The 23,309-nt window shown below is 42.9% G+C and overlaps 1 protein-coding gene across 4 annotated transcripts in view; it reads left to right on the top strand.

Moving 5' to 3' along the window:
* The window catches only part of LOC122564519 (rab effector MyRIP-like), a 380,608-nt gene that overhangs the window by 352,823 nt on the left and 4,476 nt on the right, over positions 1–23,309 (top strand). For all 4 annotated transcript variants that reach the window (XM_043719525.1, XM_043719523.1, XM_043719524.1 and 1 more), the window contains 5 exons: positions 2,943–3,128; positions 5,781–5,942; positions 11,766–11,867; positions 11,960–12,020; positions 20,494–20,615. In XM_043719525.1, the coding sequence (XP_043575460.1) occupies positions 2,943–3,128; positions 5,781–5,942; positions 11,766–11,867; positions 11,960–12,020; positions 20,494–20,582 (600 nt within the window). In that variant the 3' untranslated portion in view covers positions 20,583–20,615. The remainder of the gene's footprint in view (positions 1–2,942; positions 3,129–5,780; positions 5,943–11,765; positions 11,868–11,959; positions 12,021–20,493; positions 20,616–23,309) is intronic.

A 23,309-nucleotide genomic window follows, 5' to 3' on the forward strand; every position in this document is an offset into this window, starting at 1 on the left:
GTTTTCACTTCACTGTCCTGCCTTTGCCCCATAACCTTCCTTACTGATTACAAATCTGACAACCTAAGCCTTGAGCATACCTAACAATCCAATCTCGATGGTAAATGTAATAGCTACTACAGAAACAGCACAGCCCCTCTTCTCAGGTTCAAACCGGGCACCTTTCACATGTTGGGCGAACATGGTAGCCATTATACCTCCAAAATACAGCACTTACCCAAAACCCCGAGCCCTGTCCCTGAGTTCAATCATTAACAAGTCTGGAAGAAGAATGAGCTCAAGTGGCATGTTGAAGAGTAAACCAGAGTCAACAGCTTTGATCATTATGAATGTTTTCAAACACTAAGCTATGCTACACAACTTCACATTCCTGCCAGCTTACATTCTGTCTGATTGTTTACATGTGCATTTAATATATTAACTTAGTATTTTCAATGTTAGATATATTTACTAATATTGTAATGCTGAAGAAAGAGACTTATGTTTTTTGGTATCTGCTTACACTTGGTAGAAACAATGTATTAGCTCAGTTGGCTGGACAGTTGGTTTGCAAAGTCAACCAATGCCAATAGTTCAGTCAAATTCCCTACTTACACCCCACCAACCTCCCTATACATCGCATACTCATCCGCCATTTCCGCCACCTATAAACGGACCCCACCACCAGAGCTATATTTCCCTTCCCACCCCTATCCGCTTTCCGCAAAGACTGTTCCCTCCGCAACTACCTCATCAGGTCCACGCCCCATAACAACCCACCGTCCCCTCCCAGCACCTTCCCCTGCCACCCCAGGAATTGCAAAACCTGTGCCCCACACCTTCCCCCTCATCTCTGTCCGAAGCCCCAAAAGATCCTTCCACATCCATCAAAGTTTCACCTGCACTTTCAGACATGTCATTTACTGTATCCGTTGCTCCCAACGCGATATCCTCTACACTGGGAAGACAGGACGCCTACTTGCAGAACGCTTCAGAGAACATCTCCGGGACACCCGCACCAACCAACCCCACTGCCCCGTGGCCAAACACTTCAACTCCCCCTCTCACTCTGCCGAGGACATGCAGGTTCTGGGCCTCCTCCATCGCCACTCCCTTACCACCCGACGCCTGCAGAAAGAACATCTCATCTTCCACCTCGGAACACTTCAACACATTGCATCAATGTGGATTTCACCAGTTTCCTCATTTCCCCTCCCCCCACCTTACCTTCAAGCTCAGCACCGCCCTCATGACCTGTCCTACCTGTCCATCTTCCTTCACCTATCCGCTCCACCCTCCTCTCCGACCTATCACCATTACACCCATCTCCACCTACCTATTGCATTCTCAGCTACCTTCTCCCCAGCCCCACCTTCCTCCTATTTATCTCTCCACCCCCGAGGCTCCCAGCCTCATTCCTGATGAAGGGCCTTTGCCCAAAACGTCGTTTCTCCTGCTCCTCGGATGCTGCATGACCTGCTGCACTTTTCCAGCACCACACTCTCAACTCTGATCTCCAGCATCTGCAGTCCTCACTTTCAAGTAATTCCCTGCTGCCCAGCCGAGATAACAATGAAGCACTCTCCTTCTCAGCCTCTTCCCTCACCTGTGGCACGATGATCCTCAGGTTAAACCACCACTGATCATCTTTCTATAATGAGAGATCAGCTCCATGGTCCAGTAGGAATCTGGAACTTTATTGCTGGAACAGCACAGCAGGTCAGGCAGCATCCAGGGAACAGGAGATTCGACGTTTCGGGCACAGGCCCTTCTTCAGGTTCCTGAAGAAGGGCCTGTGCCCGAAACGTCGAATCTCCTGTTCCCTGGATGCTGCCTGACCTGCTGTGCTGTTCCAGCAATAAAGTTTCAACTTTGATCTCCAGCATCTGCAGACCTCACTTTCTCCTCCCAGTAGGAATCTGGCAATGTAACCTTTACGTTTATATGTATGCACAAATACCTGTCTTCTGCAGGTAACAGGAGCACATCAGTCATTGTAGCTTTTTTGAATTAAGCAGAACCATAGTAGACCTTAATTCCCTGGTACATTCTCATAGCAACATCTCAGCCAATCCATTGACTGGCCAATTTATCAGTCCTTTTCCCATGCAGTATAAATTATTGTTCCCTTTGAAATTTGACATTTTTTGAGTCTGTCTTGATGTAAGGCCTCACAAGCACTTCTCTTTATCAGTAATACTCATGTTCTGCACCATGGAACTGCAGTGAGTGTAACAAGAATATGAGTTCCCTGATTGGGGCTGTTAATATGATCCAATCAAGGACCCCTGGCTGACAGCCATAAGCAGGAGTGTGAAACATCCTGTTCACTCTGAGCGCTGCCTCTGAGGGAGCTGGATCAGTACGTGAAGGACTCTCCATTTTGTGTGTTAGGGAGAGGAGGAGACAGATCTCTGAACTGCCTGGCCCACACAGCCAGTGTTGTTGCTGTTGGTGTTTCCAACTGAGGAGGAGAGTTTCCCTGTTTGTCTCTCCCCCTTGTTTCAGGTAGACTTGTTTTGATTTATTTATTTTTCTTTATTGTGTATTGTGATTGTTTTTCTGGATTTCCTTCGTGTTTATTTCCATAAAAAAAGAATAAACAGGTGTGTGGGACGTCCTGTTCACCAGAAGAGCTGGCTCTGAGGGAGCTGGATCAGTGTTGAGGACTCTCCCCATATAAATAAAAGGTGACTTAGAGTCTTAGAGATGTACAGCAAGGAATCAGACCCTTCGATCCAACTCGTTCATGCCGACAAAATATCCTAACCTAATCTAGTCCCATTTTCCAGCACTTGGCCCATATCCCTCTAAACTCTTCCTATTAGTCATGCCTCTCTGAAACTCATCAACAATACTATAGTAAATTAGAAACAGGATACCGGCCTCGGTGAAGTTATTTCACAAACGAGTGTTAATATTATGTTGTTCTCTCTGTTCCTCTCCATGTTCTAACCAAACAGAAGTATTCTGCCATCTCTCTCTGCAACATCACAACAGAAGCGCTGAAAGTCATCAATGCCACAGAGGATCTGATTGGAGAGGCCACAGGGAAAAGTGATTCCCGGTCGGAATCGAGTGGAGGAAGAATTCCGACAGGGAAGGACGCAGTAAAACTTGAAGAACAGCTCTCTAAACTGGAGGAAAATGTAAGAGGAACAAATAATATCCTGTGAGCTATTTTTTGTTGATCCAGTTAGCCATGCACTTAAATAGGTCTGACATCATCACGATATTGAATAAGGTTTTCAAACTAAAACAAATAGCTACAAACTTGGAAATTAACAACAGACCTGAACATTGGGATGAAAGGGACTTGTACTGATCACAGTGAAGACGGTAGGATTGTGGCAATGTCCCTGTATTAGTATTCCACAGGTTTCGCCTAATGCCCCAAGGTTTCGAGTTTAAATCCTGCAAAGGCAGCTGGAGGCATTTAAGTTTGTTTAATAAAAGTAACCTCAGTAATCATGACTGTGACAACCACAGTCAGTTGCTGCAAATGCTTATCTGATAGGAGTTGGCTGTTTTGTACAGTATTAGGTCCTTCCCTCTGACCCAGAAGGCCTTGGTTCAAGCCTCACCTCAGGATCTGATGGACAAAGAGTAATTTCATAACAGGTTTTTTTACAGATTACAGATTACATTACAGATTACAGGTTGATTGTTTTTAAGAAAAGATCTAGTTCCTTCATGTCCTTCAGGGAAGGAAATTTGCCATCCTTATCAAGTTGGGTCTACATATAATGCCTGACCCAAAACAATGCAGTAGACTCTTGAGAAGCCCCTGAGATAAAGTGACCATAGTGCCAGAGGACCATAGGACTGCTGTCACATCAGAGATGGACAACTGGTACTGGGTTGAACCTGAGGGTCTACCCTACTTCAGGCTAGGATCTACCCTACCTCATACTGCTGATGTCATTCTGCATCGCAAACCATCCAGCCAACTGAGCTAACCATTTAACTTCACAAGTCACATGATTGTGCTACATGAAGAGTTTCACAATTCGAGGAAATGAGATGTCAGCAATAAATCCTTACTTGATCTGGCCTACACATGGGACTCCAGACCCACAGCAACGTGGATGTCTCTTAACGGCCTTCTGGGTAATTAGGGATGGGCAGTAAATGCTGGCCCAGCCAGCGATGCCCTCATCCCGTGAATGAATAAAAAATAAATAAATCAGTGCAGCCCATGCATGCCATGAAAGAATGACAATAAAAAGAAAATATTCATTTTCTCAAGCGTGGCACTTCAAGACAGAAACTGAGATTGAGATAACACCTTTCACAACCAAAGGATGTCCCAAGGATCTCCAGTGTCAAAGAGATACTCTTGAAATGCTGTTTCTGTTGTAATGAGGGAAATGCAGCATCCAATGTGAGTGTAGGAAGTCCCCGCAGTACACAGTGAGGTGATGACTCACTCATACTCTTTATTCTGTGGTGGTTTCGGGCTTAGTTATTTCGTTACAAACCCAGGTCATCACTTTTTTTTTTCCTTTCTGTTCTGTTTTAAAGGTCTCTTTCTCAGGAAGGAGTGAATTTTTGAAAGATTAAGTAGAAAGCACCATTTGTAACTTGGAAATAGATCAAACTCCACTTCAGGAGTGGATCCTTGCTCCCCGTCATCTGAAACGCCCCGCTAAAATCAAAATAAGGCAGATGATGCAAGTCTAAAATTAAAAAAAAAACAGAAATTGCCAAAAACAGCAATGGATCAGGCAGCAACAGTGAAAAGATGAGTGAGGGTTTCAAGTCATCAATTTTCACCAACTTCTCTACCTGTAAAAGTAACCCCTAACTCCATGCCACATACCAACTCCACCACCCCATTCTTGATCATTTTAAGAATTTTTGTGTTTTTAATAGAATGATTCGGTACTATTCAAATGCTGTTGAGTGCTCACTTTTATCCACAAGCAAAGATTAAGTTGTGGGGCCTGCGCTATGTTATGTTATATCTCATGGTTAATGCATCAATGAACACTTAAGAGAGATGTTAACAATAACTTCACTGCATCAAAGCATGTGACCTGACGGTTTAGCCATCTCATACTTCACCTTAGTTCTATTCACTTGAAGCATACTACTCTATTGTAATCTTATGTGAGCCCAGATGTGCCCATAAAGGTAATCTGATGAAGGGCTTATGCCCGAAACATCGATTCCCCAGCTCCTTGGATGCTGCCTGACCTGTGCTTTTCCACACTTTTCGACTCCTCCCCCTCCTCATTATGGCTGTACGTAACAACTGTCACAAGTGTCTGTTGGATTCTCCAATACCACAATATCTGCAGTCACTTTCTTACATTACAGGAGACAACAGAACATCACCGTGTCAGGTAAAACAAACAGCTGAAGGCAAAATCCCATCACAGTACATAGCTGAGATTGAAGAACATGTGGGAGTATGGGGGATTAATCATTAAGAAGAAATTACTGCGTCAGAATGTTGGAGTTCATAAAACAAAGCTCTTTACGATGGAATTAGCCTCTTCTATATTTATCTCCCCTTTCAGAAATGTCAGCCTCGAAAGCAAAAAATGGTATTGAGGTCAAAGATCATCGTCATGGAGTTTGATGGAGGATCAGGCTCATTGTTCTCAATGGCCTTCTACCTGCTGCTGTTTCCTACATGGGGTTCCTCCACTATACCTTCCTGTTTACTACTGACGAAATATCTTCACCGCGTGGTCTGTTTGATAGTAGCCATTCGGATATTCACCTAAGTTGTCTTTTCCACAGTGAAACACTAGCAAGCACTCACAGTGCGGTAACTACCTTACTTTATCTAGGTTTACATAACGGCGGGCACAGTGTACAGTCTGGAGGGACAACTGAACGACCTGGAGGATTGTGCAAGGAGCATCCACAGTGTAACCACAGAGACAGAACTTGCTGATCTAGAGGACCAAGTGGCAACTGCAGCTGCTCAGGTTCACCAGGCTGAGCTCCAGGTAAATTCAAAGCTGTGTTGGGTTCAGACAGGGCACTGTACTGGATTCAAGCCAACAAACAACTGAATATTCCGTAAATTTAGCCCAACTCAATTTCACAGAACTTGCCTTTCAGGTTGAACGTGTTGTTTGGCAATAAAAGTGCCAAAGCAAGTTGCCCATATTGAATAATGATTCTGTGACTTACTTGAAAGATTCCAAACTACCATAATGGGCTTATTAAAACTACACATCTCCAATACAAAAGCAAGAGGAACTCGAAGACTTTAAGAGTGTCTCCAGTTCAGCAGGACGGTGCTTTCTCTGACTCAGTAGAAAGAGGGGGCAGAATCTTCCCAGTCACTGAATCATGGGTAATGGTGGGAACGTTGGGAGATTCGCGTGAGATGGCCAGTGAGGAGTAACTGGACGTCACAACCAAAACATCCTACTTCCCAACTAAGTGGTGAACAGTCGGGTGAGATTCATTTGCAGAAAGCTACAGAACAGAGGGATTTGGGAATTCCCATTCACAAATCTCAAAAAGCTAGCATGCAATTTCAGCGGGAAATAGGGAAGGCAAATAGAATGTTGGCCTTTATTTTAGAGAAAATGGAATATAAAAGTGGGGAGGTTTTGTCAAAACTGTACAAGGCACTAATTAGACCATACCTGGAATGATGTGTACAGCTTTAGACCCCTTACTGAAGAAAAGACATACTGGCATTGGAGGGATCCAGGAAAGGTTTATTAGGCTGAAACCAGGTCTGGAGGGACTGTCTTCTGAGGAGAGATTGAGTGAATTGGACCTATACTCATTAAATATAGAAGATTGAGAGATGACATTATTGAAATACACACGATTCTTAGAGGACCTCCCAGGTGAGATGCAGAGACATTGTTTCCCCTTGTGGTAGAGTCTAGGACCAGAGGACATCACCTCAGAATAAGAGATTGCACTTTTAAGACAGTGGCTTGTCAATCTGTGGAATTTTTTAATACAGAGGACTGTTCAGGATGCATCATTAAATCTATTCAAAGTTGAGATAGACAAATTTTTAATCAGTAAAAAATCAAGGAATATGTAGAAAATGCAGGACGGTGGAGTTGAGGATTATCACATCAACCAAGATCTCATTGAATGGTAGAGCAGACACAGTGGGCTGAATGGCCTGCTTCTACTGCAATGTATTGTGATCTAAAGGATTTATTCTTGCTAGTGAGCAGCAGGATGACTGCATTAACATTATTATCATCTTGCCTCACTGATATGCAATTTCCCAGTCTTCCACGGGCTGGTTAGAAATTGGATCACCACAATTCCCAACAAGTCGTAGGGCGGACCTGACAACTGCCAACTTATCGCTCACTCCCCCACACCCCATCAGTCACTAATATCTCACTCCCCCCACACCTCCATGAGTCACCAACATTTCACTCCCCCACACCCCATCAGTCAGCAACATCTTACTTCCCCACATGCCAATCAGGCACCAACATCTCACTGCTCCACATCTCCATGAGTCACCAGCATCTCACTCCCCCACACCCCCATCAGTCACCAACATCTCACTGCCCTACACCCCATCAGGTACCAACATCTCACTCCCCCTCACACCCATCAGTCACCAGCATCTCATTCCCCCACACCCCCATCAGTCACCAATATTTCACTCCCCTACACTCGCATCAGGCTCCAACATCTCACTCCCCCACACCCCCAACAGTCACCAACATTTCACTCCCCTACACTCGCATCAGGCTCCAACATCTCACTCCCCCACACCCCATCAGGCTCCAACATCTCACTCCCCCACACCCCATCAGTCATCAACATCTCACTCCCTCACACACCATCAGTCACCAGCAACTCAGGCCACGCTTCATGGACCTTGGTATGCCCCACCCAGCATGTCCTCCAGGTCCCCATGCAGAGTGCCAGTTACCCTCTGTCCAGCATGTCCTGGGCAAATAGCATGAAGCATGCACAGCAGCTACAGACAGAAGGTTGTCTGGGTGCTACCACCAGGAGTGCCTGTGATGGTCAATGCTGCCACCTCTAGTGAGTGGGTGAATATGTTGGGTGGGGTGCCACAGAGGCACAGTGTATAGAACATGAGGTGAGTTTGGGAAGACAGCACACCAAAATGAGAGTACATCAAACAAGTGGCTCAGTGGTTAGCACCTCTACCTCACCACACCAGGGTCCTGGGTTCGATTCTAGCCTCGGGCGACTGTCTGTGTGGATTTGCACATTTTGCCTGTGCCTGTGTGGGTTTCCTCTCACAGTGCAGAGATGTGCAGGTTAGGTGGATTGACTGTGGGAAATGCAGGGTTACAGAGATAGGGTGGGTCTGAGTGGAATGCTGTTGGGAGGGTTGGAGTGGTCAGTGGGTCAGATGGCCTGCTTCCACATTGTAGGGATTCTGTGATTGTAAGGAAACGTGCTGGAGCCCACGAGTGAGAGAGACCATTCATAGGATGTGTCCAAATTGACACTTTGTCGATTGCTGATAAAATTCAACTGAGTCTGAGCAGTGAATTTATTTTATAATGTGTCTTACGAGACACTGTGAAAATCAGGTTGATTTAAAACTTCTGACACTTAAAGGAAAGACAAAGAACTTATTTATGTGTTGCCTGAGGATGTTGCAAGGGAGTTTACTGCCAGTGAAATATTTTTGAAGTGTTAGTATTGTTGTAATGCAGGGAATATGACAGTCAGTTGCACACAAAAAGTTTCCACAATGAGATAATGGTCAGATTCTCTGTTTTTACCCTGTCAATTGAAGGATAAATATTAGGGCAGCACAAGTAATTCTGTTCTTCCTCCTTCAATTAATGATGTGGGTTTATTTCACAACCCCCTGAAAGAAAAATTGGTACCTTAGATTATAATCTTATCTGAAAGTTACATCTTCAACAATGCAGCACTCCCAGATTACTCCCCAGGGAGCATGAGTCTGCATTTTGTGCTCAGGTTTCTGGTGTAGGACTTGAGTCCAGAACCTGTTGATTCAGAGGTGAGCGGACCTGACAACTATATGTACCATATCCAATTCACCATCACCATTTTTTATTCATTCACAGGATGAGGGCATCGCTGGCAAGGCCAGCATTTATTGCCCAGAGGGCAACCACATTGCTCTGGACTCCCATGTAGTGTACACCTGATAAGGATTGCAGTTTTCTTTACTCAAGGGCATTAGTGAACCAGACGGGTTTTTCCGACAATTGATTAATAGTCATCGGCTGGGACGCTAAATGTCTTCAAGGCAGAAATTGATAAATTCTTAATGTCACAAGGATTTAAGGGCTATGGGGAGAATGCGGGTAAGTGGAGTTCAAATGCCCATCATCCATGATTGAATGGCGGAGTGGACTCGATGGGCCGAATGGCCTTATTTCCGCTCCTATGTCTTATGGTCTTATCACTGAACTCCTTATTCCAGAGGTTTTAAAATTGAATTCAAACTCCGTCAGCTACCGTGGCAGGTTTTGAACCAGGTCCCCAGAGCATTACCTGGGTCACTGGATTATTAATCCAGCGATGATACCACCAGGCCATCTTCTCCCCTACTTGTTATATCCCAGTGTATCCAAGTGAGGCTAGTGTTGATTGTGACCTGAAATACGTTTTTTCTCTGTTAAGATCTTCCTTAGAACCTACCCTTTTTGAACAAGCTTTTGGTCACCTGACCTATCTCCTTATGTATCTTGATTTCGAGTTGCTTTAGATTTTGCTTCTGTGCATTTTACAATGTTAAAGGATATAAGGTACAGGAGCAGGAGGAGGCGTTTCAGCCCATTGAATGCACTCTAACATCAGTAAAATCGTGGCTAATACTCCACTTCAATACCAATTTCCTGCACTCTCCCCATATCTCCTGATGTTTTTAACTACATAGAGATCTACCATTCTCAGTTTTGAACATACTCACTGACTGAGCCTACCAAGCCCTTTGGAGCAGAGAATTAACAATGATAACCCTCTGAATCAAGAAATTATTCTCCTCTCAGTAGTAAAAGGTTTGCTGTTTACTCTGAGACTCTGTTTCTTGGCTCCAGGCACCGTATAAATTCAAGATTTTATTGTTGATTGACTTTCCCTATGTGGGTGCTGATCAAGAGCTGACTTCATTCCTCGAGGAGACAGAACTATCACCACAATATCCATGAGTTAGTAATCCAGGGCCTAGACTAATACTCCAAGGGCATGGATTTGAATCCTAACCTGGCAGATGATGGAAATATCTGGAATTTAAATAAGTTTATCTAATGGTGAATAAGTAGCCATTGTTGATTGTTGTAAAAAAAAAACCTTCTGGTTCGCTAATGCCATTTTGGGAAGAAAATCTGCCGTCCTGACCCGTTCAGGCCTACAGATCCTTTCAGACCCTTGGAATTGCGAAGACTCTTAACTGCCATCTGAAATGACCCAGAGGGGCAATTAGGGACAGGCAACAGCTACCACCTTGCCAGTGACACTCACATCCCATGTGAGAATTCAAAAAGAACACATTTCTGCTGAGGTTAAAGGAAGATAAATTATATTAATTTTGAATTAGCAGAAGGATGCTATTACACTTTCAGACCAATGACACTCAGCCTCAAAGTTCCTGCATTACAGTACATTTCAGAAGCATGCTCCTGGCTCGGAGAGTGCAGCATCACTTAGCAACACTGAGCATTTCAGGCAAGATTCTCGGGGCAAAACAGTTCAAGGGGTCCATCGTCAATAATGAAACAGAGGAGGGGGGGAGCCGGCAATAAATCAAAGTGTGCAAGTTGTGGGAGTGCGTTCTAGTGCATTGAAGAGAAAACATTGTGGAAATAGGAAGGAGTATGTTGAATGCCGGAGAGATTTGTAGACAGAGATGAAGGTTTCAAAGTCAGTTCACTGAAGGATAAGAAGAGGGTGGATTTCACTGTGATGACCGGTGATAACGAAGAGGGATTTTCCACAAGTTGCAATGTGGGTGGCAGAGGTCTGAATGAGTTAGAGTTTGTAGTTGGTGGGTCTTGGCATTCCACCGATGAGGGCCTTGGAACCAACAGTGCTTCATTGGAGTCAAGGTAAGGTCGGCAGAGAGGTGTTTTTTGGAGATGGGCAATGGTGGGGTATAGTGGGTTAAAACAAGGCCCTGATTGCCAGCTCTTAATATAAACTGATGTATGAATTTGAGATCTATTGTAGGAGAAATGTTAAAAATGTGCCATCAACTGAGTTGCTTTTATCAGAAAGTCTAAGAAATAATAGATTCAAAAACATGATTATGTGAAGGCAAACAGCCTGGGTTTTGAAAAATACATATAACCCACAATACAAAACAGCCAATCCCAGCAGCACTTAACAATTGTGACTGTTTAGATCTGGTGTTAATAATTGACTTGTCCAGGCCAAAGTACCTGCTTGGTTGGCACCACGTCCCCAGTCACTAACTGTCTCCATCACCAACTGTCAGTAGCAGCAGGGTGTGCCATCTATAAGATGCAATGCAGAAATTCATCAAGGATCCTTGGACAGCACCCTCCAAATCCACGCCCGCTTCCACCTCGAAGCAGATGTTTGGGAATGTCACCAGCTGCAAGTTCCCCTTCAAGCCACTTGCCATCCTGACTTGGAAATATATCGCCATTCCGTCAGTGTCGCTGGATCAAAATCCTGGAACTCCCTCCCTAATGGCATTGTGGGTCAACCATAGCACGTGGATTGCAGCAGTTTAAGAAGCAACTAGGGACAGGTAATAAATACTTGCCCAGCCAGTGATGCCCACATCCCACGAATGAATAATAATTTGAAAAAAGTGATTGTACATTGTGTATCATTTGCCCATCTAACAGGTTTCAGATATTGAACGCAGAATTTCGGCTCTGAACGTGGCAGGATTGAATGTGGTTCCCTGTGAACGGCTTCTAAAGAAACGTAACCAGCCAGAAATGAAGGTAAGGGAAGTTTTTGCGATTGTACAGGAGATGTTGAAAGTTTCCTGATAAATTGGTCTGATGGTGGAAATGTACCTTTTATTTTATTTTAGGCAGAGACCATTGATTCGTCCAGGCAACAGAGGAGAAAACTACCTGCCCCACCAAAGCAAGGTATCTAGCAGAGAGAGTGTGTTATAACGTTAGTTTGAGAATTCCAGTACTCATAATAACTTGCTGGAAAGAGAGATAATTGTTAATTTAAATTGTCCTTTCATAATCAATACTCTGTACATTATTTAATTCTAAAGAAGATTAACATCGGATTTAAAGCATTAACTTTCTGCAGAGGCTGCCAGATCTGCTGAATTTCTCCAGTACTTACGGTGTTTATTTCAGCTTTCCAGCATCTGTGATGTTTTACTTTGCTTCATTACACTGACTAGATCTATTACTTATCCAATTCTTAAGACTAAGGCATGGATAGGGTAATAGACAAGGTCTTTTCCCTGGGGTGGGGGAGTCCAAAACTAAAAGGCATAGGTTGAGGGTGAGAGGAGAAAGATTTAAAAGGGACGTAGGGGCATCTTTTTCACACAGAGGGTGGTGTGTGTATGGAATGAGCTGCCAGAGGAAGTGGTGGAGGCTGGTACAATTGCAACATTTAAAGGCATTTGAGTGAGTATTTGAATAGGAAGGGTTTAGAGGGATATGGTGGTAAATGGAACTAGATTAATTTAGGATATCTGGTCGGCATGGACCAGTTGGACTGAAGGGTCTGTTTCCCTGCTGTACACCTCTATAACTATGAATGAGAATGAAAAGGGGAATATTTGTAAAGATTCAAGAAGTGAGATAGACTTCCTAACCATTTTTTCTTTCAAACTGCAGGGCAGAGTACAATGTATTAACCTGACTTCGGTCACTTAAATGTGTATCCAAGGGTAATATGTCTATAACTTAACATAATTCCAGAGAGTTTCAATCAGTGTGCATTGAAAGCAGGATCTGTACTGATGTCTGACAGCAATTTTTAGGGATTAGTACAGGAGTCGTGTGTACATCATTAATTAGTGAGTTAATGACCGATCAACACTGCTATGGGTGATCGATTTATGGGTGATCGATCTATGGGTGACAAAATCATAGCATAATCTCTGATGATATTATGAATCACTTAAGGTTTCTTATTTCAATGTAATGCATAATTCAGACTCCCATTCAAATATTTTACAGCTTTAAGTACATAAGAAAATAGGAAGGATAGCTACTTGGTCCTTTGAACCTGTTCCACTATTCGAAATGGTCATGTCCCTCCACTCCACTCCACTCCACCTCCTTGCAGTATCTCCAAAGACGTTACACATTATCTCAAATACAACTCTATTTCTCATCTTCATTCATTTAAGCATCATCAAGCATTTCTTAATGTAGTCATTATGGAGTCTATGTGTAAGTGCAACTTTATTACATTAGCCTTGCCCTCACATGTGACATGATGATAATTCTGAAACAAACTGAAAAAGCCATCTCCTTGTTTGCACAATTTCTCACCACTTGGTAACTCTCTTTCCCTGTTCCACAAAATGTAATTATAAATGGAACATAATTCAATGGTGCAGAAGACTAAATAGGAAAAGTTATGCTTCTACTTATAAAATCTCATGAGAGTTGCATTGAAAGTCTAATCAAAGCTGACAGTTTAAGAACATTTGCTTTTTTGGGTCACAGTTGTTTTTCCAAAGAATAAGTTACTGAATATATGGGAGTGAGTTTCTGTGACCTGATATTCCAACCAGAAACTTTGATTTATTCCCTTCCTGTTCATTGATCTCCCTCCTATATGATGCACAGACAAAATTTGTAAAATGGTGATTAACCCACTCCTGAATTTTTCACTAATCTGTGTTCATATGTACTAGAGCAGGCTTAAAGAGTGGCTATTGTCTGAAAGTGCTGGCTGTCTACCATGTGACTTGCTAGATTGAAGCTAGTTAGTATATAAAAATTAGTGTGGGGGCCCTTGTGGTCCACAGATAGGGACACTACCACTGCACCACAAAGCTTGGGTTCAAATCGCACCTAATCTAGACCAGTGTCATACCATGTCTGGTACAAAAACAATGTTTAAAAGGCACCTGGATAGGTATGTGAATAGGAAGGGTTCAGAGGAATATGGGCCAAATGCTGGCAAATGGGACTAGATTAAATCAGGATATCTGGAGAACATGGATGAGTTGGATCAAAAGATCTGTTTCTGTGCTGTACATCTCTTTTAAAAAAAAAAGCAAATTTATAAAATTCAAGAAGTTCTGAAGAAGAGTTAGAGAGGACTCGTAAATGTTGACTCTGTTTCTCTCTCCACAGATGTTGCCAGATCTACTGAATTTCTCCAGCAGTCTCAGAGTTAGAAGGCTATAGCATGTGGATTGAGAAACAGGACTGTAGGAAGTTATTGAGTTAAGGCAGTTGACAACATTCTTGTTCAGTTGGCCAGACAGTTTGGTGGGATGTAAACTGGTGGGTTCAATTACTGTACTAATTGAAGTCACTGACCTTCAGGATAACCTCATCACCAGTTCCCTCTCTCTAACGAGAAAGCAGCCTATGGTCCTCTAGGATTGTGACAACTTTCAGTTCAAACAAAATCTTGAGTGCAGAGTGTGGTGAGCAAGTTGGATTGTACGGAGAAAAGTCCAAGAAGATGCTGAGGGGACATGAAATTGGTGAAAGTAATAAAAGCAAGGATAAAAGATCTGAGCACCTGAGTGGATCAAATGAGAGTGTGGGAAATGTTAATGGAGCAGAAATATGTCATCCCAACTCTAGACAGGAAATGGGATTTGAAGTTTATTTTCCAACTGGATGGTACACTGTATGTACTTTGTATTTTTAACATTTGGTAAATTATTACATTTCATATTTAATTGTATAGGAAAATAATTAGTTGCTTTAGTGCGCAAGCCAATGTTTTTGTGCTGATACACACCAATTTGAAGAGTTTGAAGACCATGATAAAGACCGTAAGATGGCTAAAAAAAATCTAAGCATGATGCCTTAAATGTGAATCTGAATCATATAGAACAGATACAGCTTCTGATTTATAACAGCAAGAGCAACTTACAGAAACCAATCTTAGCTGTCTATGTCAAACTTTATAAACTCAGAAAGTTCAGCAGTTTTCTGAAACTATCTGATGTCACTTTGAAGGCAAATAGACAGGCGCCTGTCTCACTGCACTTTTTTTTGCCACTTGTTAGCTAATGATTCTAACCTTTTGTAGATGGAACTTGAAGTGATTAATTAGACACTCTGCTAAGCCTGAAGAGAGCCTTCTTACTGTTAACAATTAATTAAGATGCTTTTTGCAGTGTTGCACACTGACTTTGAAGCATTGCTTAAAACTGGGTCACCTTTCATTAGTAGCCATTTCAAGATGATTTTTCATTTGATTAATGACCTCTATAGAAATCCTGTCATTTTACCAGAAGGATTGCACCTTTGTGTCAAACTCCCTCCGCTGTATGAAATGATAAATTTGTGATTCAAACAGTCTTCAGGTGACTCAAAGCTGGAACCACAAGACCTGAGAACCCTAGCTGTAGTCAGAACCATCTTACTAACTCCTAACATTCTTTGGATGTCTCTACTCATTGAAAGTAATCGTTTCCCCAGATCGACCCCTTCCTGCATAACCAAACATAAATGTACACCCAGCCTACTTAGTTGTCCCTTACTCTGTGCTTTCTTGTCCAGTTCTTGTCCACAGTTACATCCCTGTTCTTGTCTTTCTTACCTCATTCTCAACTTTCTAGTCAGCTTTAATATTTTGTCTTTGTCCCTGCATCTGTATAACCTCCATGATCCTTTCGGATCCTCAGACTAAATATGTTCTATGTTGGAGAATTCAATTGTGAATCAGCGCAGAAGCAGATAATATACAAAATTAAGTCAGAGCTGTTAATCTATCACTATCTCATCGCTGTGTTGTTTTCTTATACTGGTTTCTACTCTCGTTATTCGTACTTTTGTAATTGTTCTTCAAATTAGGTTGCTTCAATTCAAAGATACAGTAGCATCCACCATAAAAATGCTAAGTAGTTCACCTAGCCTGTCCAACACAATTGTGTCACTAGATGCCAAGTCCCTGGTGTTTCTCCTGGGAATGGAAGAGGCAAAAGAACCAGATTTTAAAACTAATTCTAATTAATTAAATATCAACTTTATAAAATGTCCTCCCCATCCATTTATTGGTGGTCAGAATTGGTCCCAAAGGTAACGTTGAGTCTGATTCAAATTACTGGATACTGACCTCTGCTGAAAGATGTTTTCCGACCCAACCAGAGACACAGACAAACTTTCTCCTTTGTCTTTATAAACTTCCTGCCTGGCAATACCTAATCCTGCCCTTAACTAATCAGTAGGCGTGACCCCAGGTCCTGTTTAATCTATCCAGTTGAAGTAACTTGTCAAGACTGGATTGTATTAAAAGATGAGAGACGTGCTGCCGAAACTTTTAATCCTGTGCCGTCAGGCCACAATGCAAGAATGCCAACTTTTCAACGATTACGACAGGTGAAAACAATGCTGTTTCATTGGCAAGTCAATTCTGATTGGACAAAACAATGTGATGTGGAAAGCATCAGGGAGCTATAGGCTCTCCAAACTGTTGGATATTTCATAAAAAGGCTCAAGACTTAAACATATTCCTATTGTTTACAGAGAACAGGTCTCTGCATATATATCACTTCTAACAAATGTAAATTTGTAAAAAATTGTTCATGGAATGTTGGAATTGCTGCTTAGGCCTGCGTTTAGTTCCTATCCCAAATTGCCAGACAGGTAGTTAAGAGTCAACCACATTGCCATGGGTCTAGAGCCACTTGGAGTCCAGACCAGGTAAGATTGGCAGATTTCCTTCCCTGAAGAACATTAATGAACCAGATTGGTTTTTAACCACAATTCTCACCTTTAGGCTAACTTTCTAATTCCAGATTTTTTTAATGAATTCAAGTTTGACCAGCTGCCATTGTGAGTTTTGAACCCATTTCCCCAGGTGGGTGGCATAGTGGCTCAGTGGTTCACACTGCTGCCTAACATGCCAGTCGACTGTCTGTGTGGAGTTTGTACATTCTCTCCATGTCTGTGAGGGTTTTCTCCAGGTTCTCTGTTTTCCTCCCACAGTCCAAAGATGTGCAGGCAAGGTAGATTAATCATGGGAAATGCAGGGTTATAGGAATTGGTGGGTCTGGGTGGGATGGTCTCTGGAGGGTTCGTATGGGCTCGATGGGCCAATTGGCCTACTTCGACACTGTAGGGATTCTATGATTCTAACATTAACATGGGGTTCTGAATGCCTAAGGTTGTGCCATTACCATCATACCACTTGACTGATTATTTTACATTAATTGTTAGCATGCCTGGGATTGTTCAGTAAGTGCTGACCAATTCTGAATCATATCTAACAGTAGACCTTTGCTGGAGGGAGTGGGCTAGTTGAGTTCAGTCTATGATTTGCCTACAAACGTTCAAGGGAATGTGCTGTTTGATTTGATCAGGCTATTGTTACAGGGTTTGCCTCTGCTTGGATACATGTTCAGTTCTCAAAGCCAAAAATCACACGACACCAGGTAATAGTCCAACAGGTTTATTTGAAACCACAAGCTTAAAGAGCCGCCGCTCCTTCCTCAGGCAGCTAGTGAGAGAGAATGCATTGGACACAGAATTTATAGTGAAAGATCAAAGGATCATACAACCTAGGCAAATGTATTGAACAAACCTAGATGGCTATTAAGTCTTCAATCAGTTAGAATGGAGGTGCAGGTTACGATTGATTAATATGTAAATCCCTGCCCCAAGATAATTTCAGGTTTTATCAGAATAAAGGAATTTATGGCAAAAAAAATCTTAACAAGAATGGATGGAGGAGGAGGTGATGTTGAAATAAAGAGTGGTGTGAAATGGATTGGCGAGATGCAGATTAATGCTGTGTTCCAAGAATCTTCCTTCATTCTGATAAAACCTGAAGTTATCTCGGGGCAGTGACTTGAAAGAAATTCTGGGATTTACATATTAATCAATCGCTGAAATTCATGCTACAGTGCAAAGTACCGTATCATTAGCAGAAGCCTTCCTTCTGCCGATTTCGGATTACAAACTGGTGAAACTGTAATGTCTGACCTCCTGGTTCAGCAGGCAGCTTTTGTGCAGTCTGAGTTCTCAGCCAAAGTACCTAAGCCATGCCTTCTCAGAAACCTTGTGCACCATCCAGCACTTGCCTCAAAATCCAAAATTCCAGCTTTCTCTGATTTGTTTTGTGTCTGGATTTGGATGGCTTCATGACTAACAGATTTTCCATTTTGACGCTTTTCAAGTACCTACTCAGTAAACTTTTCTCCAGTTGTGACCACTTGCTAGCTTTACCTCTGTTGGCACATTGTTGTTTTAACATTGTCTGAAGTTGGTTCGATAGCTTTCTCCAGTCTCTCACAAGTTTCTCTGAAACACTAAATTCTGTTGCTGTTACACGGTTAGTTGTCTTCTCTGCAACTTCCATAGCTTTCAGTTTAAATACGCTGTATATATTCGAGGTTTTTTTTTCTGGAGGGCATTTTTACACAAAATGATGAAGAAATTTCAAAACCTCAACTAGCACATGACTGTATTCCATGAGTGCTACAGGGGAAATTGAGCTGCACACAAAAGGAGGTTGTCACCTGACTCTGACCTGATGCTTCTTGAACTTTCACCCCAAATTGGTATGAATTGTGCTTCAAAACTTATAATAGCACAAAAAAAAATCATTTCCTCACTGTAACGTTTATGAACAGGATAATGTTGATCTATTATCTGTGAAGAACTAGGGTTAACTTTTACACGAGATATACAGAAAATTCAAGATTCTTTGGCCAAAAATAGGGGAGCAACTGAGATTGACATTTACTTGCGTACTTATGGTGTATGCTGTGATGCTCCTGTTGAAGTTGTTGCCTTTCTCTTTAGGTATAGGAAATGACAGGACTTGGTTGATGTAGTGTGGTGGAGGTAAATGAGGTTAATTAGAAAAGTCTTTTGTAATTCAAATATAGTTTAATGCATAAAAGAAAAATACTGTGGATGCTGTAAACCTGAAAAAAGCAAGTAGAATGCTGGAGAAATTCAGCACATCGGGCCGATCTCTGGAGAGAGAAACAGAGTTAACGTTTCGAGTCCAGGAATTGTTCTGAAAAAGAGTCACATTGGATCTGAAACATTAAATCTGTTTCTCCCTCTACAGATGCTGCCAGACCTGCAAAGTTTCTCCAGCGTTCTGTGTTTGTTGTAGTTTATTGGATGTTAGCGACAAGTTCCAGGTTACATTGACAAGCAGACACTGTCACAGATGATCAAATGTTCAGTCTCACTCCTTCAAGATTCTAAGCTTTTCTGCCCACATGTCTGTATGACACCATCGTAATGAATGGTTCTTTTTGCACTCTTCAGTATTAATCCTTTCTGACCCTTTTAGACTGATAAAAAACCAAAATGACCAAGTAATCTTTTTGCCTAAAATTTTGTTTGAGGCATAAATTAGATTAGATTACTTACAGTGTGGAAACAGGCCCTTCGGCCCAACAAGTCCACACCGCCCCGCCGAAGCGCAACCCACCCATACCCCTACATTTACCCCTTACCTAACACTACGGGCAATTTAGCATGGCCAATTCACCTGACCTGAACATCTTTGGACTGTGGGAGGAAACCGGAGCACCCGGAGGAAACCCATGCAGACACGGAGAGAACGTGCAAACTCCACACAGTCAGTCGCCTGAGGCGAGAAATGAACCCGGGTTTCTGGCGCTGTGAGGCAGCAGTGCTAACCACTGTGCCACCGTGCCGCCCACAAATATTAACAAGAAAACTAGGACTAGCCCTCTGCTTCTTCAAAATAGTGCCATGCGATACTTTGTACTTTACCCAAGAGAGCAGAGCCTCATGTTAACTCCTCATCCATCAAACAGCACCTCCCTCAGCATTGCAGTTAGCTTCAGCCTCAATTCTTATGCCCAAGTCCAGGAGTGGGACTTAATACACAATCTTTTGGTTCAGTGGTGAGAGTGCTGTGCTATGGTTGACACTGAGGTTAGGCCCCATTTGAGCACCACTTCACACTGGGAGTGCAGGGTCACAGATTTACCTCTTAATCTTGGTCTCCTCTTTCTCACGTTCAAAGTGGGTGATTTTGATATTCTTTGTACCTCCGTGATTTGTTGGTGTTGCTGATTAGGTTAACATTTCTTCCACATTCCTAATTCCCCCTTCGCAGGTTTTGGGAGCGACCTTGTTGAACTTCAGTAGTTACAGTGGTGCAAAGACACCAACAGTACTGTTAGGTAGAGTGTTGCCCAGCAATACTAAAAGAACAGCGATACAGTTCCAAATCTGGATGAGGGGACTTGCAGTTGATGCTGTTCCAAGGCATGTGCTGCCCTGGTTCTTCTAGATTCTAAAGGTCATAGGTTTGGAAGGTGCTAACTAAGGCGTGTTGGTGAGCTGTTGCAGTGCGCCTTATAGATGATAATATACAGCTGTGACTGAGGGACGGCAATGATAGGAATCAGTGTTTAAACTTCCGCTGATGATTTTCTTTCGTGTTTAAATGTCACAGGAGAGACAGTTGACAGCACTCCAGGTACGTCCATCAGGACCTACAGCAGGAATAGCTTGTTCCAAGATTCAACATCACGGCACAATTGAAAGGAAGACACAAGCATTGTTGATCCTTCTGCAGTAAGTTTTCTGTTTTTTTTTTCCAAGTGTTCTGTCATTTAAATTAAACAATGCTGCATGTTGACTGCACTGTGTTGGAGATTTAAAGGTGAACAGGCTTTGTCACTGGATCACGGAATTGCCACAGTAAAAGAGGAGCTTATTCAGCCCACCACGTCTATGCCAGCCCTCCAAGTGAACATTTCCCCTAGTACCAGTTTCTTGCCTTCTCCTCGTAACCCTGTATATTTTTCCTTTTCAGGTAATATTCCGATTCCCTCTTGAATGGCTCAATTTAATTTTTGTCCTCCCACATTCTCAGGCAATGCATTCCCTTTTTGGAACCTCTCACGCATGGAAACATTTCTTCTCATGTCATCATTGTTAAATGCCTTACATCCTCGTCCCTCGTTCGCGATCCTTCCACCAATGAGAACAGCTCTTTCCTATCCAATCAGTCCAGACCTCTCCTGATTTTGAATACCCTCTATCAAACCTAAAACCCTGTCCTTTTTGAATTTGTTCATGAGATGTGGCTGAGGAGCATTTATTGTCCATCCCTGGTTGCCCTAGAGAAGCTGGTGATGAGCTGCCTCCTTGGACTGTTACAGTCCATTTGATGTAAGGACACAGTTTTGACATTTTCCCCAGTGACACTGAATGAACAGTGATATATTTCCAGGTTAGGATGGTGAGTGGCTTGGAGGGGAATTTGCATGTGGTGGTGTTCCCATGTATCTGCTGCCCTGGTCCTTCTAGATGATGGTGGTCACGGGTTGGGAAGGTGCTGTCTGAGGATCTTTGGTGAATTTCTGCAGTGCACCTTAATACACATTGCTATTACTGAGTGTAGGAGGGAGTGGATGCTTGTGATTATGGTGCCAATCAAATGGGCTACTTTGTCCTAGATGGTGTCAAACTTCTTGAATGTTGTCGGAGCTGTGTCCATCCAGGTATGTGGGGAATATTCCATCATACTCTTGACTTGCGCCTTGTAGATGGTGGACAGGCTTTGGGGAGTGAGGAGGTGAGTTGGTCACTGCAGGATTCCTAGCCTCTGAACTGCTCCTGCCGCTTCTGTATTTATATGGCGAGTCCAATTCAGTTTTTGATCCTTGGTAACCTTCACGATGTTGAAGAATTTCATCCTCAAATAAGCCTGTTGTTTTCAGTTTACCAATCTAATACAGCAGCTTACGCCCACTATCAGAAACATGAAAGGTAGGAGTAGGCCATTGCAGGCCTTCAAGCCTGTTTTGTTCAATCTATGACCATGGCTGATTATCTAATTCAGTCCCCGTTCCCACTTTCTCCCCATGTCCCTAAGCCCTAATTCTAACTCCTCCTTGCAATCATATTTTGGCCTCAACTGCTTTCTGTAGCAGAGAATTCCACAGGCTCCCCACTCTCTGGGTGAAGACATTTCTCCTCATCTCAGTCCTAAATGGTCTACTCCACATCCCTAGACTGTGACTCCACTGCCTGCTACTTAATGATATATTCTCCTGATTTTCTGCGTTCCTTAACTAAACATAATCAGAGACTGTTTCAGGCGTCTGGGACTGCACTTTGATCACGGACACACTAGCCTGCTTTTTCTCAGCTCCTCAGAGACAGGGCGTGGCAGCAGGAAAACAGGGAGGAACCGGATGTAAATGCCTCCCTACACATTCCCACTGCTGTGAACAGCATTCCCTGAGGATGGAAGGGATCAGGATCTACTGTCTGCAACATGGACCAGGGCAGCTAAATGATATGATTAACATGCCTCTCAGTGTGACCTGGCTAATATTCCCCTCCCTCCCCACTGGAGGCAGTCCCTCTGCGGCAGGTCAAGGTCCTTCAGAGCTGCAGACTCCATGCCCATAAAAGATGGTTATAAAACCTCTGATCCGAAATCAGTCTCCAGAAATGTGTCTTCACTGATCCAAGGAGTTTTAAAGCTTCCCATCCTTCTCAGCTTTAAAATTCACAAAGCCTTCGATAGTGCTTCCATGCTTTCTGCTTCGCTTGTGTTGGCCTCTCATCTATCATCCACATTCTGCCAACATTATGAACATGTTTCATGCCAGCTGAACCAGACAAGACCCACGGGTAAAGTGGTCGAGATAAAACAAATCTTCTCACCAGAAGTTATCGAAAGATGCACCTTAAAAACTTCAAATGATGCTGCTGTGACTATTTTCTTTGGCAGATTTTATCTTTCCTGAGATCTAAGCACCATGGACATGTGTTGCCCATCCACTGGAGCATAGCAACAGGAGTAGGCCTCCAGCCTGTTCTGCCATTCAATGATGGCTGATCTGTGACCTAACTACATGTCCCTGCCCTTGGCCCATATTCCCTTTGCTCAACTGAAGTTAGCCAATCTCAGATTTAAAAATTAACATCTGATCCAGCTTACGGTGTAGGTTTGCTCGCTGAGCTGTAGGTTTGATATCCAGACGTTTCATTACCTGGCTAGGTAACATCGTCAGTGGCAACCTCCAAGTGAAGCGAAGCTGTTGTCTCCTGCTTTCTATTTATACGTTTGTCCTGGATGGGGTTCCTGGGGTTTGTGGTGATGTCATTTCCTGTTCGTTTTCTGAGGGGTTGATAGATGGCATCTAGATCTATGTGTTTGTTTATGGCGTTGTGGTTGGAGTGCCAGGCCTCTAGGAATTCTCTGGCATGTCTTTGCTTAGCCTGTCCCAGAATAGATGTGTTGTCCCAGTC

This window comes from Chiloscyllium plagiosum, chromosome 29, assembly GCF_004010195.1.
Source record: "Chiloscyllium plagiosum isolate BGI_BamShark_2017 chromosome 29, ASM401019v2, whole genome shotgun sequence".
NCBI classification, from domain to species: Eukaryota; Metazoa; Chordata; class Chondrichthyes; order Orectolobiformes; family Hemiscylliidae; genus Chiloscyllium; species Chiloscyllium plagiosum.